This window comes from Phycodurus eques, chromosome 21 (assembly GCF_024500275.1).
Source record: "Phycodurus eques isolate BA_2022a chromosome 21, UOR_Pequ_1.1, whole genome shotgun sequence".
Taxonomy (NCBI): Eukaryota; Metazoa; Chordata; class Actinopteri; order Syngnathiformes; family Syngnathidae; genus Phycodurus; species Phycodurus eques.
Genome location: NC_084545.1, coordinates 11,651,278 through 11,666,626, shown reverse-complemented (window position 1 = coordinate 11,666,626; position 15,349 = coordinate 11,651,278). Strand labels below are relative to the sequence as shown.

At 37.5% G+C, this 15,349-nt stretch overlaps 2 protein-coding genes across 3 annotated transcripts; one reads left to right on the top strand and one right to left on the bottom strand.

Moving 5' to 3' along the window:
• Nucleotides 1-47: 47 nt before the first annotated feature.
• Nucleotides 48-5,992, top strand: LOC133396751 (transmembrane protein 241). The gene is made up of 15 exons (XM_061666911.1): nt 48-281; nt 1,340-1,386; nt 1,543-1,620; nt 1,713-1,794; nt 1,887-1,964; nt 3,604-3,629; nt 3,711-3,762; nt 3,842-3,890; nt 3,976-4,021; nt 4,102-4,137; nt 4,219-4,253; nt 4,349-4,418; nt 4,962-5,055; nt 5,161-5,225; nt 5,675-5,992. Exons 1-15 carry the CDS (start codon nt 210-212, stop codon nt 5,733-5,735), a joined length of 891 nt encoding a protein of 296 aa, XP_061522895.1. The 5' UTR covers nt 48-209; the 3' UTR covers nt 5,736-5,992.
• Nucleotides 5,917-13,651, bottom strand: rbbp8 (retinoblastoma binding protein 8). 2 transcript variants are annotated; one of them, XM_061666909.1, is made up of 19 exons: nt 13,570-13,651; nt 12,881-12,981; nt 12,668-12,710; nt 12,429-12,524; nt 12,108-12,199; nt 11,905-11,974; nt 11,510-11,691; nt 11,337-11,426; nt 10,642-10,712; nt 10,478-10,539; nt 10,156-10,369; nt 9,126-9,261; nt 8,935-9,023; nt 7,470-7,566; nt 7,252-7,380; nt 6,836-6,878; nt 6,582-6,669; nt 6,351-6,492; nt 5,917-6,273 (listed from the first exon to the last, which is right to left on the bottom strand). In XM_061666909.1, the coding sequence occupies exons 2-19, from the start codon at nt 12,969-12,971 to the stop codon at nt 6,176-6,178; spliced, it is 1,833 nt and encodes a 610-aa protein (XP_061522893.1). In that variant the 5' UTR covers nt 12,972-12,981; nt 13,570-13,651; the 3' UTR covers nt 5,917-6,175. The 2 variants fall into 2 exon arrangements, with proteins under 2 accessions (XP_061522893.1, XP_061522894.1); XM_061666910.1 differs by having other exon boundaries at nt 8,935-9,020.
• Between the last annotated feature and the right edge of the window lie 1,698 nt (nt 13,652-15,349).

Sequence of the window (15,349 nt, the reverse complement as noted above, 5' to 3'; positions counted from 1 at the left end):
TATCTTCCGGTCGTAGTGTTTCTCACCATGCAGCGCAGCACGTTGTCTTCCCTTAATACACGATCTTAGTTTAGCGACGTCTTGACGTGTCGTCGAACAGCAAAGTTTCCGATTGTGAAATGTCAGTAAAGTAGTTTGAAAACGGACTCATGATATTATTGCATTAGTGTTCGCGCAGCAGAAGTCATGCTGCGTTTTAGCAGGTCAAAATGCAGTGGAAAAGAAATTTCAGCGGCCTTGCCTTTAGTTTCTTTTTCATTGTGTCGTATTTCATGAATAAGGTGAGTGTCTGTCAAATATCGCGTTTGTATCTTTAAACGATGAGTTTTTAATATTAGATCTCAGTTTGTTAAATAAAAGTTGTTTTGAGCAACATTCAGTTTACCTGACTTTTTTCCTGAACGGGCAGATTAAACTGAACAGTTTGCACTTCCTCGTACAGTACCCTACCTGTACAAATGCCAGTGTGAGAACTTGGCTTTATTGTTTTATTTATTTTTTATTTTTTTTAAAGAAAACCCCAACCACCCGCGTCTTTAACGATTTTAACACGATTTAGGATCCTTTATAATAATAGTACTAATGATGGGGGAAAAAAAAAAAAAAAAAAAGAATCATGCGCCAGGTAAACACAGCCTAACTTTTATTTTGGTAAATCACTGCAGGAACTACAGCCACAGGACACTTCATTATGTACACCTGTGGAAGCTAATTATAATAAAATCATTGAACACAAGAGATGTATCAAAATAATAGATAAGTAATGCATTAAAATGATTTAAAAAAATCGACACTGTCCGTGATGTATTAGACCCCGCGTTCATTATTGTTGTTTTAGTTTGCAGAGCTCATATGCGGAGTTGTTTCTAATAATTCTTCCTTATCACTTCAGTAAATAAAGTGAACAAAATACATTGAAGGAAGAAAAGTGATAAAGTCGAGCATTTTTTTTTTAAAGCAGAATGTGTTACAGCTTTTGTATAGGATCATATTGTACTGTGCAAGTGTAGTTGGTAAATGTGGCTATTTTCTCAAATCTGGTGTTATATTTAAAAACTGTTTAAGACTATATATATTTAAACATCGATTTTTGTTTTCTTTCTATGGTAGTAAACTTAAAATATCACAAGTTCAGTAATTGTCATATGTATACTGTATTTTCACTGTTTAGGACCATTACTATCACAGCAGCACATCACAGTCCAATCTAAGGGCCTCCTTAATTATTTCTCTTTTCATATTTGACATTTTATAAATATCTTTTAATTTACTGACATAGTGTTTTTAGTGCCTTTTTACTGTGTGTTTAAATGTAATCACATGGATCTCTTTTTTTCAGTTTGTCCTGTCTGTAATGAAATTCACCTATCCAACCTTATTTCAAGGGTGAGTCGTATAGTTAAGCATGGCATTTTATTGTCTTTAAACATGGCTGCAATAATTGATCACAAAGTCACTGTAGATGTTTTCAAAATGGTCTGAATGCAAAATCCAGGTTTGACAGTACAGAAAGGGCTAACTCCCTCCGTGTCTCTGTCCAAGATGGCAGACATTTATTGGGGCGCTCCTGCTCCTGCTCTCTGGCAAGCTGGGATGGGTAGAAATGAGCCGCATCTCCAGGTACACTCCTGTAACAAGTCCATTTACATATATTCAACTACATACACTTTAAGAGGCCAGCATGTTTGATCCATTTCAATACTGACTTTCAGATCTGCTGCCTTCGCCTGGCTTCCAGGCTCCCTCCTGTTTGTAGGAAACATTTATGCGGGCTCCAGAGCTCTATCACGCCTCGTGAGTCACCGCATGCTCGCCTTACACTGGGGCTTCGAATGTACTATACGTAGTGATTGATTGAATAACATCACATTTCTTTCTCCTTCCAGGAGATTCCTTTCTTCTTCACTCTGCAAAACTCCTCTCATGTTGTTAGCTATGTCATCTTGAAGGCTGTTCATAGAGAAGTAAGAGTATGCCCTAGATGCTGTTTTTACACGCTACTTCTAATTGCAAACAAGCCACTCCCGAAAGATACTGGAAGGAAAACTTGTTTTTTTTTTGTTGTTTTTTTTGCTGCAGGGCTTCCGCTACAGTTGTTAAGTGTAATTTACTTTCAAACTGATCCACAGTTCAGGAATACAGTGGACTCTCAGAACTAGAGTAGTTTCGCAATATAGAAACCGTTTATTATCATGACAACATTATAGAATATAGAAATGGACCAAAAAAAGCAAGACAATCATTAGCCAATCTTTAGTGTACCAAATTAATCCAGAAAACAAATAAATCCAAAGTCTAATGCCTCCCGGAAGAAATTTTGTTGAATAACAAGAGTCCACACAGTACATGACTTGTTTTAGTTCTTTTGTTGTTGTTGTTGTTGTTTCTCCCAAGAGTCCTCCCCCCAGAGTTGTATAAATGTAACTCACCCATAAATGAAACTACAGTAAAGCTCCAAGTAACTACAACACTCTTAAGCACCAAGACAAAGATCCTCCTGTTATGTTGAGGTTGAAAGTGACCTGTTTAAAAATATAGAAAGAAAAAGAAATATTAAATTAAATATATTCTGTTGCCCCCCCCCCCCCTCCCTTAAAACTAATGTTTAAAACATTACATTTGAATTGTGTAATTCTAATTTAGAGCAAGTCAAATAGACTCATGAACAGAAACAAACCCAACAGGATGGTTAAAGTTACAACAAAAAATGCTGTTATTCCAGGGCTTCCACGATTGTTGTGAAGTGTTATCCATCCATCCATTTTCTGAGCCGCTTATCCTCACAAAGGTCGCGGGAGTGCTGGAGCCTATCCCATCTATCTTCGGGCAGGAGGCGGGGTACACCCTTAACTGGTTGCCAGGCAATCGCAGGGCACATACAAACAAACAACCATACCCACTCACATTCACACCTATGGGCAATTTAGAGTCTTCGATTAACGTACCATGCATGTTTTTGGGATGTGGGAGGAAACCGGAGTGCCCGGAAAAAACCCACGCAGGCACGGGGGGAACATGCAAACTCCACACAGGCGGGGCCGGGGATGGAACCCCGGTCCTCAGAACTGTGTGGCAGACACTCAAACCAGTCGACCACCGTGCCGCCTGTGAAGTGTTATTTCCCTGTAATTCCCTGTAACAATATTGTATTCAAGTAAATTGAGTTGCTTCTTAACAAATCCAAATTAAATTGGACGGAGAATGGTTTGATTCGTTTTTCGCCCCTCTATCCAGGTCGGACGACCAATTTGAATGTTCTTAATGGTGATAGAACTCCTGACATCAATCATGTCGTGGAATTGTCATCCTCTCCCGAATCATGCAGCAACATTATCACTAAATCAGCATTAGTACACACAACTCTAAACAATGTGTTAGTGTGAATCCTAGTGCAAAAGCCACACAAGCTTGTCCATCAGGGGTGCTGTGGGGTGTGTTTCTATCACAATGACAGAAATGCTCAATTATATGAAATATATGAGATAAAATAAGTATATATCGCTGCTTTAAAGTCACCGGATAGTCTCATGCTGAATGTAGGCTATCGTATGAACATCAAAAATGTCTTTTGATGGACAATTTTGTTTCTCTTCCTTATTACAGAAAATTGAGTGGCTGAAATTTATCAGGTTTGTGATTTATTTTGTATTTTGTGGTATTTTTTGCTATATGAAAATAAGAACCCTATTATCTCTTTCTTCCTCTGTTAGCATATGTCTTGTGCTGCTTTCAGCCATCAACCTTCCTGCCTATGATCCCCAGGTATTCATTTTCTTTTTGATATACAGACAGACATGATGATTATTTGTAAAGTTAATCAATGTGATTGTACACATCGTAGTTTGATTTCACCGGTTACATGTGGGCCATTGCTCATCTAGTCTGTGTTGGTAAGTTTAGAATTTTAAGTACTGTACTTACTTTTAAGCGTCACTTTTGTCCATGACTTTTACTGTTTTTGTTTTGCATTTTCAGGTGCTTACAGAGTGTTTCAAGTTCACTACAAATCTAGTAATTTGAGGTAAGGGTGAGCACATTTGATTGCAATAGAAGCAATATTCAAATTAATTAATCACTTTTCATGTAACTTTTCTGGCATAGCGACATTGAGCAGCAATGTGTTAACTACCTGTTCAGGTAAGAACAAACCATGTAGAATAACGTATTTATGATAATAACAAAGTCAGACACTAAACAGAACTTTTTTTTTTGTAACAGCGTTCTGCTGCTGGCAATGGCCGCCCACCCAACAGGTGAGAATTATTGTTGTGAGTTCCCTTGAATGTCTTCGTCTAAGTTGTACAGTGGCAATCCGAAGTGTTACACTTTGACCTTTGTTCCCCCACAGGTGACCTCACAAGTGTCTTGGAGTTCCCCTCTCTTCAGTCCTACTCCTTCCGCGGCGGCTGCTGTGCCAGGTGAACCCACCATCACCGCTAACGTCTACTTACACCAACAATGTAACAGATAAGAGAAGGTTATTGGTTGAAATATTTCAGAAAACACTCACTTTTAACGTTAGGTACACCTGCAGTCTGATGAGATCAAATAGAGGACTGTTTAAATACCAATTCTAACTCAACCAGGAAATGTATTGGTCAATTCATGGATCAAACACCTATTGTGAATTCTTCCGTTCAGCTACTTGTTAGAGTGACAGCAAGTTTTTGTGTGAGTTCAGTATTTTGACCCCTTATATAAGCCAAATAAGATATTATGCTGCAGTGCAGTTTTATATCACTACAAACTACAACCATCATAATAAATGTTATAATTTTAATACATTAAGTTATGTATTTAAAGCATTAATTACAGCCAAAATAAGAGCTTTGCTGTTTTCTTGCACTGGTAATACAGTATGGTGAATGTAAATGGATAGTAATTGGCCTGAGACCTAATCAAAAAGAAGGATAAATTGATAACTGTATTAATCACACATTGATTGCATTGTCTTTTCACAGTGCCTTGCTGGGTTTTTTGTTGCTTTTGGCCACAGTCAAATTAAAAAGTGGATTGTCCCTTCAGCACTTTGCAGTGTGGATTTTTATGTCCAAGGTAAAAAAAACAAAGAAATAATAAAATTTTTCTTCATTCGTACAAAGACACAACTGTAAGACACAGAATAGTTCTACTCAATGTCCAATGTACTATTTGTTCCAGGTCACTGCCATGTTCCTGTCACCTCTCATTTTCTATATGGACATGAATACTCCATCTATAATTTGGTAAGTTGCAAGTTTAGTGGTTTAGTTTTTTTTAACACATATATTGCAGTGTTTCCATACCTTTATTGAGCTAAGGCACCCATTTTCAGAGGAAATTTTCACATTACACAACCAAACAAAAATGTCAGAAAGTATGAATACTGAATGATCTCGTCCCAGTTTACTCACAAATTTACTCAGTGACATCTTCATCTGTTCGCTTGAACACAAAACTGATATAAACAAAGGAAGCCATGACTTGGTATACGGCGACAACCAGTGGACACAGGTTCATATACTGTACATCATTGGCATAGATAGATATTTTGTAATTAATAGAAAAACAATTGACCAATTCAGTGAAATTTGGGGAATCACTGCTGTATTTGGTAATTACTGTTTTCAAATATTGCAGCAAAGAGTATTTTTTGTCTTTTTTCTACTAATGTCATTTATTGTTCTGGTTGCAGTATGGCAGTCAGTCACGTGAGCGAGGCTTTGCTGGTGTATTTTGAGAGAGAAACACAGTAATGTCAGCACTTCAGGATGGACCACACACTTCCTAAACAAATGTTCTTCTTTGGTGTATTTTAATATTTTTCACTTACTTAATGTTGCTCTGATAAACTACAGACCAAATAACATTTGTTTACATATTGTCTATTGTATACTCTTATTTTAGGGGAGACTAAGGGATAAAAAGCCACTACTGTTACGATCCTTAATGTACACCCAAACCTTTTTTTTTTTTTTTTTTAAATGAAATAAAAGAAATAAAATATGCATTGACACTTCATTTCACTTGGCATTTTTTATTTATTCAGCCTGTCCCAAGTTTATAGGTAGAGCAAGTGCGACAGGGGGATAGGTAAAGAGTATCATTAATAATGATACAGTCAATGTACTGTACATACAAAACGAGAACTACATTGAGTTCCTTGGTGGAGTTTTGACACTAACTAGTTTTGTGCTTAGCTCTCCTGCTGGCTACTCTTGGGAGAGAAGAGAGCAGTGAAAGGCTGTTTTCTCCTTAAACGAGACTGTGGGATCTTCTCCTCCTTTATATAACCTATGCAAATGGAGAGGAAAGTCACCTTTTCGTGTTTTTAAACTCTCATGAACATGAACAGGAAAGCAGTTTGAGACCTCTTTCGATGCATGTCTGAGTTGATGGGAATCCGACTTCCCAGAAGTTCTCCGGAGTGCTGGGAGGAATGAAGCGATGGCGATGCCGAGAGCATTCGGACAACTTCCTCTGTTTCTCCTCCTCTGGGAGATGGGTGTAATACTGGCAGAGGGAGAGTCAAACACAAAGAAAGTTGATATTTGAAAGAACGCATTCAATTCTGTGTATACATCGCACAGCAAAAGACATACAACTTCACATTCTTTGCAAGTGGTGCCTTTCAGTTTTCTTCTCTCGTCTTTCTTGCGGACCACTGCCACATGTGCAAACGTTGGGTGTCTAATCAAGAGAGAAACTTAATCTATGATCCTTTAAACTACCAGTGTGAAACAAAAGATGACAGTTGATAACTATAACTACAGTCAGACTGATCCAAGCAAAAATTTTAGAAAATCTCATTGTCTTGGAAACTTAGCATGAAACAGCCGCAGAATAAATTCCTCACTGCATTTTGCGCACTCGTGGAGAGTTTTCTGGAGACTCGTGTTCTAATTGGAGAGAAGCATAAAGACATAATTTTTTTATTGTTGTCATACAAACTGTTCACATGATACATTCCCCAGACCAGACACAACATTCGGCAGATATCCAATGCAAGAGCTCTATGAAAAAAATCTTACAAGTGATGAATTTTGATTGACCCACTTATCTCTTAAATCATTGAACAATATGTTCATTATTGTTGGAGACACACCACAGCAAATGACAACCAAAATGATGAGCACATTTATTAAAAAAAAATAAAATGAAAGTTTTCTCTTTCATTGTCTCAATCAACATTGTTGAAATGTTGATACTTGTTTGGTTGTACTTAATGTTGTGGCTGGTGGTGATTGTACTGTATATTGTCAAACTATGTACCATCTTCCTCCTCATCATCATCCTCAGAGGGATGATTGGCAACTTTTGAACTGTTGTAAGATATGTACTCGTCATGGGCAGTAGTGTCAAACAATCGATCCAGACTGTCGTTCGCCTTGTCACCAATTCCTTGGTCAGAAAATACTGGAGTCATTTTAACACATCTGGCTTTGACAATAAATGTTGGACAGGTCGGGAACGGGATTAGAGTGCTTCACCTGACACACTGTGTTCGTGCTGATCTTCTTCAACATGACCTTGGGGCAAGCTGTGACTGATCAAAGTGTAGTCGCTATCAAGTAATTCTTCAAAGTGCTGTTCGTGTTTGTAAACACAGAAACAAGTTATGTAAGAGATACATATAAAATGTATTAAATCATTTAGCATATTTTTACATAATCCCAGAAAACACTGAATGATATTGCAAGAAAAATTTACGTACATAGGATAGGGATTCAACCCTGCCGTAAATGACAAAAATCCACAAGTAATTGATGCCCCTCCTAAAAAAAGGTTTGTAGTTGACTATAGAGGCCACAAAATGGTAAAAAAGCACCATCTCTGTCAAAATGAAGCTCCTCAACTCACTTCAAAGTTCCTTGGCACCAAGATGCCAATAGCTGGCAGCAAAGCACTACTTTTGTCTAAATTAACAACTCACGTCAACATAGTTCTTTGGCACCTAGATGGTGCTAAAGCAGTTACTTTTACATGATACAGAGCTATGACCTGACCACAAAAACAGCAAATGTGAATTTTCAGTGAATAACAGACGATGGGTTAAAAAAATATGTGCAAAAAGGTGAAATCAGAAAGTATACAGGGGAACACCGTGATTATATTTAACAAGTTACTATTTTCTCAGTGAATAACTTTTTTTGTGGTGATTTTTGTGGTGATTTTTTTTTTTCTAATTTTGTTACCCTTTCACAAGTTAACACGAATTGTGTGTGTAACCTGCAAATTAATTTACAGTGTCAATGTAATGCTTGGTGGAAAAGCACAATTAGAGTTCAGGGGAAGTATTCATAAAGAATCTTAGTGCTAAAAGCAGCTGTGATGAAATTCTTAAAAGCCACACCCAAAATTCTATGATTTTCCGGTGGGGACACACATGATTTTTAGAAGAGCCAAGCACAAACAACCATTCAAACTCCCATTCACACCTATTGGCAATTTAGCGTGTTCCATTAACCAAACATGCATGTTTTTGGAATGTGGGAGGATAATTTTAAGGGCTGAAGAGATGTGATTACATATCCGACCTAGCATATTAATTTAAATGCAAGTAATCAATGTTGCAAGATTCTTGTAGGAGATTGCAACTGATATATTGATTTATTAGGGTCAGTCAACACCTTCTACATTAAATTATAAAACAAACAATTTGAGGTAAGCGATTACTTTAGATGAATATAAAAATATGGATTAATATTGGGTCAGTTTTTTTGTTTTTTAACCATGTTGGGAGGCAGCTGAGTGTGTTGAATGCAAGTTATACCGAGCAATGGGGTCAACTTCATAAAGATCAGTGTTTGAGTTTTTCTCAGAGTTGGTTACTGAGTGGAATCACTCTTGAGCTAAAACTGAGCAAAAGGGGATTATTAGACACAGGCCCAGATGTCCCAGAGGCTTCCCCAGTGTCCTGTAGTGAATATTGTAAGTCATGTGACTGTATTGTACCTCATCTGCACCTTGCTCACTTTCATACATCGAAAGGGCAAACGCGGGGTCAATGCTCCACATGTTCTCCACTCTTTGCTTCCTTACTGCTAAAAGAACAAAATTAGCACAATCAATTGGAATGTACCGATCTTAGGGACACAAATGATGTGCAAAGGTGACCATAGTCAACAACGGCAAAGCAAGCTTACCATCATCTGGATGAGCTCGTTTGTGTGAAGCATTGTGGAACTGAAGGTGCTTTTGTTTGTGGTGAGCTTTAGGTCCCATGTCAGGCTTCTTGAAAGCGGGACTTCCACAGTCAACACCTGGTGTTTGGTTGAGAACCTGTGAAGAGATTTTAAAACCGGACTGAAGTATAGGTAGACACATGCTTTTTTCGGGCCCGATACTGATTATTAGCAGTCAAGGAGGCCGATAACCGATATTTGGAGGGAAAATATTGCCGTAAAAATCTTGAATAATAATCCAACACTCAACATAACAACCTTTATGCATGCAGATTTGCAAAGTGTTTTTTTTTTTTTAATCTTAGACATCTTTGTTTTAAAAAACAGTGCAGGGAGCTCCCAGGATTTGTAGCACGTCTTATGAAGTTTAATGCAGAGCTCCCTAAAGTTATCACAGTAAATAAAAATGTCATCCATCCATCCATTTTCTGTACCGCTTATCCTCACTAGGGTCACGGGCGTGCTGGAGCCTATCCCAGCTATCTTATCAGGGTGTACCCCGGGAAAGAGGCAGGGTACACCCTGAACTGGTCGTCCAAAATTTCAGTATTACTAAAATATTAATCTTTCACTTATCTTCGTTTTAAGTTAAAACAACAAGGGTAGGGAGGTCTCAGGGTCAGCAGCATCTCTTATAAAGTTAACTGAAAATTTAAATAAACAAATAGTTCCCTGTAGTTTACCCAGTTTTAAATTGATCTCTTATCGGCCGTCAAATAAGAAAGAAAGAAAAAAAGTGTGGGTCAAAATGTTGAACATTCGCGTCGATAATCAGTCGCTCTCTAGACTTGAGGCTTAGTTAAGTTGATCAGTTTTTGGGGTGGTTGTAGAATTATATATAAAAAATAAATAAATACAATTGGCTAGCAACCAGTTTAGGGTGTACCCCGCCTCCTGCCCGCAGTTAGCTGGGATAGGATCCAGCATACCCGCGACCCAAGTGAAGATAAGCGTTGTAGAAAATGGATGGGAAAAAAAAAATCTCACTCACCACTTTGGTGTCCAATTTCTTCCCATTTCCGTAGTCGCACGTTTTGCCCTCCTCCAGCCCTTTTGGATCATCATCATCTCCCTTCTTCGATTGTACTTTCACGAGAGAGTCAATATCATTCAACTTTTCACCGTGAGGACGAAGACATGTTGACTTTGCTGTGGTCGAGTCTGGACTGTAGATGGGTGTGGACGGTGAAGAGATACGACGAGGCCTTCACACCGGGACACAAATACAGTTTGAATTATAGAGGTCGTTAAAACAATAATGCTTGATATATTCTCTTCTTGTTTACTGTATAGTAGACATTTTTAGTCCTTACTTTAGACAAACATTAGACAAGGGCAATTTTGAGCTGTAACGCTGACCTGCAGCTGCGTTTTTCTGAGAAAATAATCAGAAATATTAGAGAACTCCGTCAGAGAAAAGGACTTAAACACATACTGTATATATAATTATGAAGGCTAGAGCATGAACACAACCCACCATATGAGATGTGTTGACAAGTTCAAGGCCACAAGTTTCTGCTATCACTTCTCCTCCAATCTCCTCCTCTCCTGACATTAGACAGACATCAATTTCAGCATCAACCCACAGTTAGACATTTGACATTTCCTTGATTTTCTATGCAATTAACATTCAATGCATTGGATTAGCGATTGTGTGGGATTGTTTTTTTTTTTTTTTTAGATTTCAATAGGATGGGAGACTCTGAATGTTTTAAAATCATATTTTAATGCCAGTGTGTTGTGGGGATAAGCGGTACGGAAAATGAATGAATGAATCAACAGCGCCCCTGCTGGTTACCACCAAGTAGGGCACTCAATTTTGTCTCAAATGTTTCAAGACCCGATTAATCGACAATCAATTCAATTGATTAATCAATTCAGCACTTATACCGATCCCTAATGGAAAGGTAAAATAAATGTTTCGCTTTAAATAACACTCTAGAGCATCATTGTCCATGTGGGATACCAGAACATTTCCTAAAATAAAAAAACTTTATATTAACATGTTTAAAAAGGAATGCTGATAGATTGTTCAGATGATTGGGTGCAAAATTCTATTAAAGAAGCTACAAGTACAAACAGTAAATGAAAAAAAAAAAAACATAAAAGGTATGGTCATCACAGAAATAATTACATTACTGTAACGTCCAACAATGCCACTTCAAATCTTACCGAAAATCTGGGATGTTTCCATTTCACATGTGTTATGAACAAGCACTTGTGTTCTTTTAGTGTTTTTTGTAGTGTCACTTGATTCTTTATCTGAAAAGAACACAAATTACAAGACTTATCCCTCATTTTACAGCTACCACATGAGAGTGCAAATATTGACGTTTGAAAGTGACCTTTGAAAAGTGATCTGTTGAACTTGATTGACGGCTCCTCTGCATAGTGAACATGTTTGCTGTTGTCCATGTATTTACGTTTCTTCAGTTTGTTTGCTACGGGAAGCGAGCTGGCCAGGACTGGCGAGTCTGGGATGACGCCATCTTCATGTTCTGGGGAGAGGGCCACCTGCGGTTCGGAGCTAATAATAACAATATCACACACCTACAGGGCTCAGTTAGGGAGCTGAAACTTGGAGCTTACAACTAAAAACCCTTCACTAAACAGCCAAAAGCAGAACATAAACAAGCATGTCTGCAATGATTTCTTTAAGTGTGAATAATCATACGAAATTAGTCTTCACCTACAAACAATGATTAAAAAAAACATAGAAAGCTGGCCGAGACGCACTCACCACCTCTGTAATATTTGCAGCTCGGTGTGAAGTTTGCGGTTTTCGTCCTCTAGGCGCTTTCTTTCATACGCTATTGAGAAAACACACACACAGTCAACAATGAGCAATGAGATAAGACAGTATTGTATAGAAAAATATAACATTTAACAAGTGAAAAGCAAGAACTCGAGTTAGAAACTGCAGATATACACACAAACGCTCACTCAGTTTGGTGAGGATCCACTCGCTGTGGTCTTGGCATTTTTTCAAGTTTTCCTCCAAGATTGCACATCGATCGCATTCTTTTGTTCGCAGCCTTAAAGCAGAATAAAATGTAGTTAGTCTTCAAATTACACTGACAATACAATGACACTGCTGAAATTTCTGTATTCATTTGAAATTGACTTCTTAAAATTAATTCTGACAAAATCCACACCTCTCTCTCTTACACATACACTTCATATATAATCATATACAGTCTTAACATGGGATGTGTAAGCTTCCTTAAAACAGGAAGCATAAATGTTAGCAGTCTTTGGAGTTACCTATCCTCCAAGAGACTACTGGCATCCTGTAGAGTTTTGATTTGTTCTTTCAGCTCCTGGTTATGTGTATAAAACAGTTGAAGACTCTCTGCATCTCTGTGATGAACAAATATAATAACAGTCAGTTTGGTGTTGTTAAATCTGAATTAAGACCAAATAATCTCATCTAAATGTGACAATATAAAATATTTTAATTGTTACAGTTATACAGTTATTCTTTAAAAGGGTAGCATACTCACAGACGGCGTTCGTTTTTCAACTTGCACACTTTTTCCTCAAGTTCTTAAAGGAGAGATCAAGTTTATAGCGCAACACCCAAAACATGAAAACATCTACCATGGCCATCATACATCTTAAATTCACATTACACACCTAAAATATGGATTAAACATGATTTATGTATTCCCATGAAGTCAAGAACGAAGATTTTTGACATTGCAAAGATGTATTACCCTGAAGTCCTTTTTGTTGGCATTCCCGTAGTTGCATCCATAAAGTGTGAAAGGGGTCAGCTGGTTTGGGTGTGTTTGCAGGGCTGCTCATCCTCAGTTCCCTACAAGCCAGAGGAGACAAGACAGTGGAAAAAAAATAATAATAATACTTTCGTACTTAAGTACGTTTCAGAGTCTGTAACTTTTTTTAATTCAATAATGAGTTGAATCGGTACTATTATATCGGTAATATTTTTAAACAAGTAGTTCTACTTAAGTAAAGCGTGTGAGTGATGTTTCCATCTCTGGTAGAGTTTAAAAAAACAAACTGATAATAATAGTGGTACTGGCAGTACTTTTACATGGCATTGTTTGCGCCGTGGCATTTGTTTAACCGTTTCATTGGTTATCTTGACATGTCCTGTACAATACTCCTTAAGTGTGTGTTTGAAGACGACACACAAGTTCATCAAATATGCCAAGTTATGACGAAGAACAAAACGAATTAGCTCAACCGCTAACTCCACTGTCAATCCCCCCCAAGGAAAACAGCGACACATACGCAACAAGCCAGACACACAACATTAACCACTTAATTAGTCATAAGTACAGTACCACCCGCTTTTGTTGTCCTGTTGACAAAAATGACAATTACAATGATTAAATGACAACTAGTAGAACGCCAAACTTGTTATACAACTGCTACTTACGCTGACGAATACGAGACGGTAATGAATGCAGGGAAATTAACATTTCAAATGTATGAAAATGTTCAAGAACGTAATGGAGGAGGTCAAAAAAAGCTTAATAAATTCCAAATCCGCGCGCTGAATTACGTGTTCCGCATAGATAACAATTCGTAGAGAAACTACTTTGAGCTGCGTGCATACGGCTGCGCTAAACTAGTGGGGGCAACAAGGATGCGTGCCCACTGTGCTGCATACGGTTTGCACACAACGCCTTCCAGCCACAACAAGGGAACGGAGAATAACCTTTAATAGGTGAAAATTGATTTTCCTTGTTTTTTATTTCTGCTCTTTTTACAAATATTCGGTAAAACGCTTTCGCCAGCTGCTACAGCACGCTAGCGTATCTATTGTCTATTGTTATCTGTTCGTGCTGATGAAGTCTCGTGCTTTTTTTTTTTTTTTTGAGAAACACAGAACATACAAATTCAATCGCCAGGGGGTGAAATCCAAACACAACCAAAAAGTCAGTGTCTCATTGCAGAAATACATTATATAATCTAAAGTGTTTGATTAAGTGTCCTTTTTTTCTTTTTTTTTCTTCTTCTTCTTGTATTTAATGGCAAACAGTAACCGTGCATTACTGCCACCTATCGATTACTAATGATTCCCGCTTTAGTTTACAAACGTTTCATTTTCATATGAAAAGATGAAATATAGAACGTTTTCCTTACAATCTTATTTTACTTTGCAATAGTTCTTTACCCATTAATACTCGTATTTATTACTTCGCTGAATTAACTACTGCCTCTGCATGTTTCCCCCAACTTTGACTTGTATATTTCTGCAGAAGTTTTCTTCCCCCACTCTATAAGCAATACTATGTGCCCCTCCATTCCCCATTCACGTTCGACTCCACACCTCCTGTGTCTTCCTTTTAGTATGATGCTACATGAACAAACCTTTTCATACTTGCAAGCAGTGTTGAATTATTATTATTATTTAAATTATACAGGAGTTCAAATACTCAATATTTATTGTTGTAGGCATTTCACCACTCTTTGACATACACATATCCTTTTTCAGACTGCCCACCACATCCTCTGTCATCTTAAAAGGTTTTTCCAGACTCACAGCTAACAAGATACTATATATTATCTATTTTGTTACTTATTTAACCTTATAGCCACCTAATTTTCTTCATTCAAGTTAATACCTTTTTCAGATTGTTCCAGTCTTTTGGTCTCTCAATACTGGTTTTATAATTACTCCAAGTTTCTGACGTATTTCGACTTTTCTATCTGTCCTACATTTGACATCATGTAATTCCCAGAATTTTATCAGCACTTTATTCCTTTCTCATGTTTTCCTTTGTATAGTTCTCTTTCTCCTTTGTTAAATTTCACTATACTGCATGAATTCCTCTCCCTTAGCTGTTGTTAAATTCAAACAGTTGTGTTTGAGGACACAACAGGGCACAACGGTATGCAACGTGAGATGAGATGTCAAGGGACGGATGGAAGGAATGCTACATAATAATAGAAGTAAAAGTTACCCATTTGACACAAGCATCAACGATAAAGGTAACTTGTCACATTTACGTTGCACAGCAAAATTAGTTCTCAAGGATTGTACAAAAAACAACAGTAAGCAAGTTTAGTCTTATATTCCTTTTTATTTTTGCTCATTTCTTTAGAATACAAAACAAGAACCAAAATAACATGTACAAAACAGATTACTGAACACAGGTGACCGAGGTGACATCTTAAGTAAAGCCAGTATGAGACATTGATAGTGTGGAGTC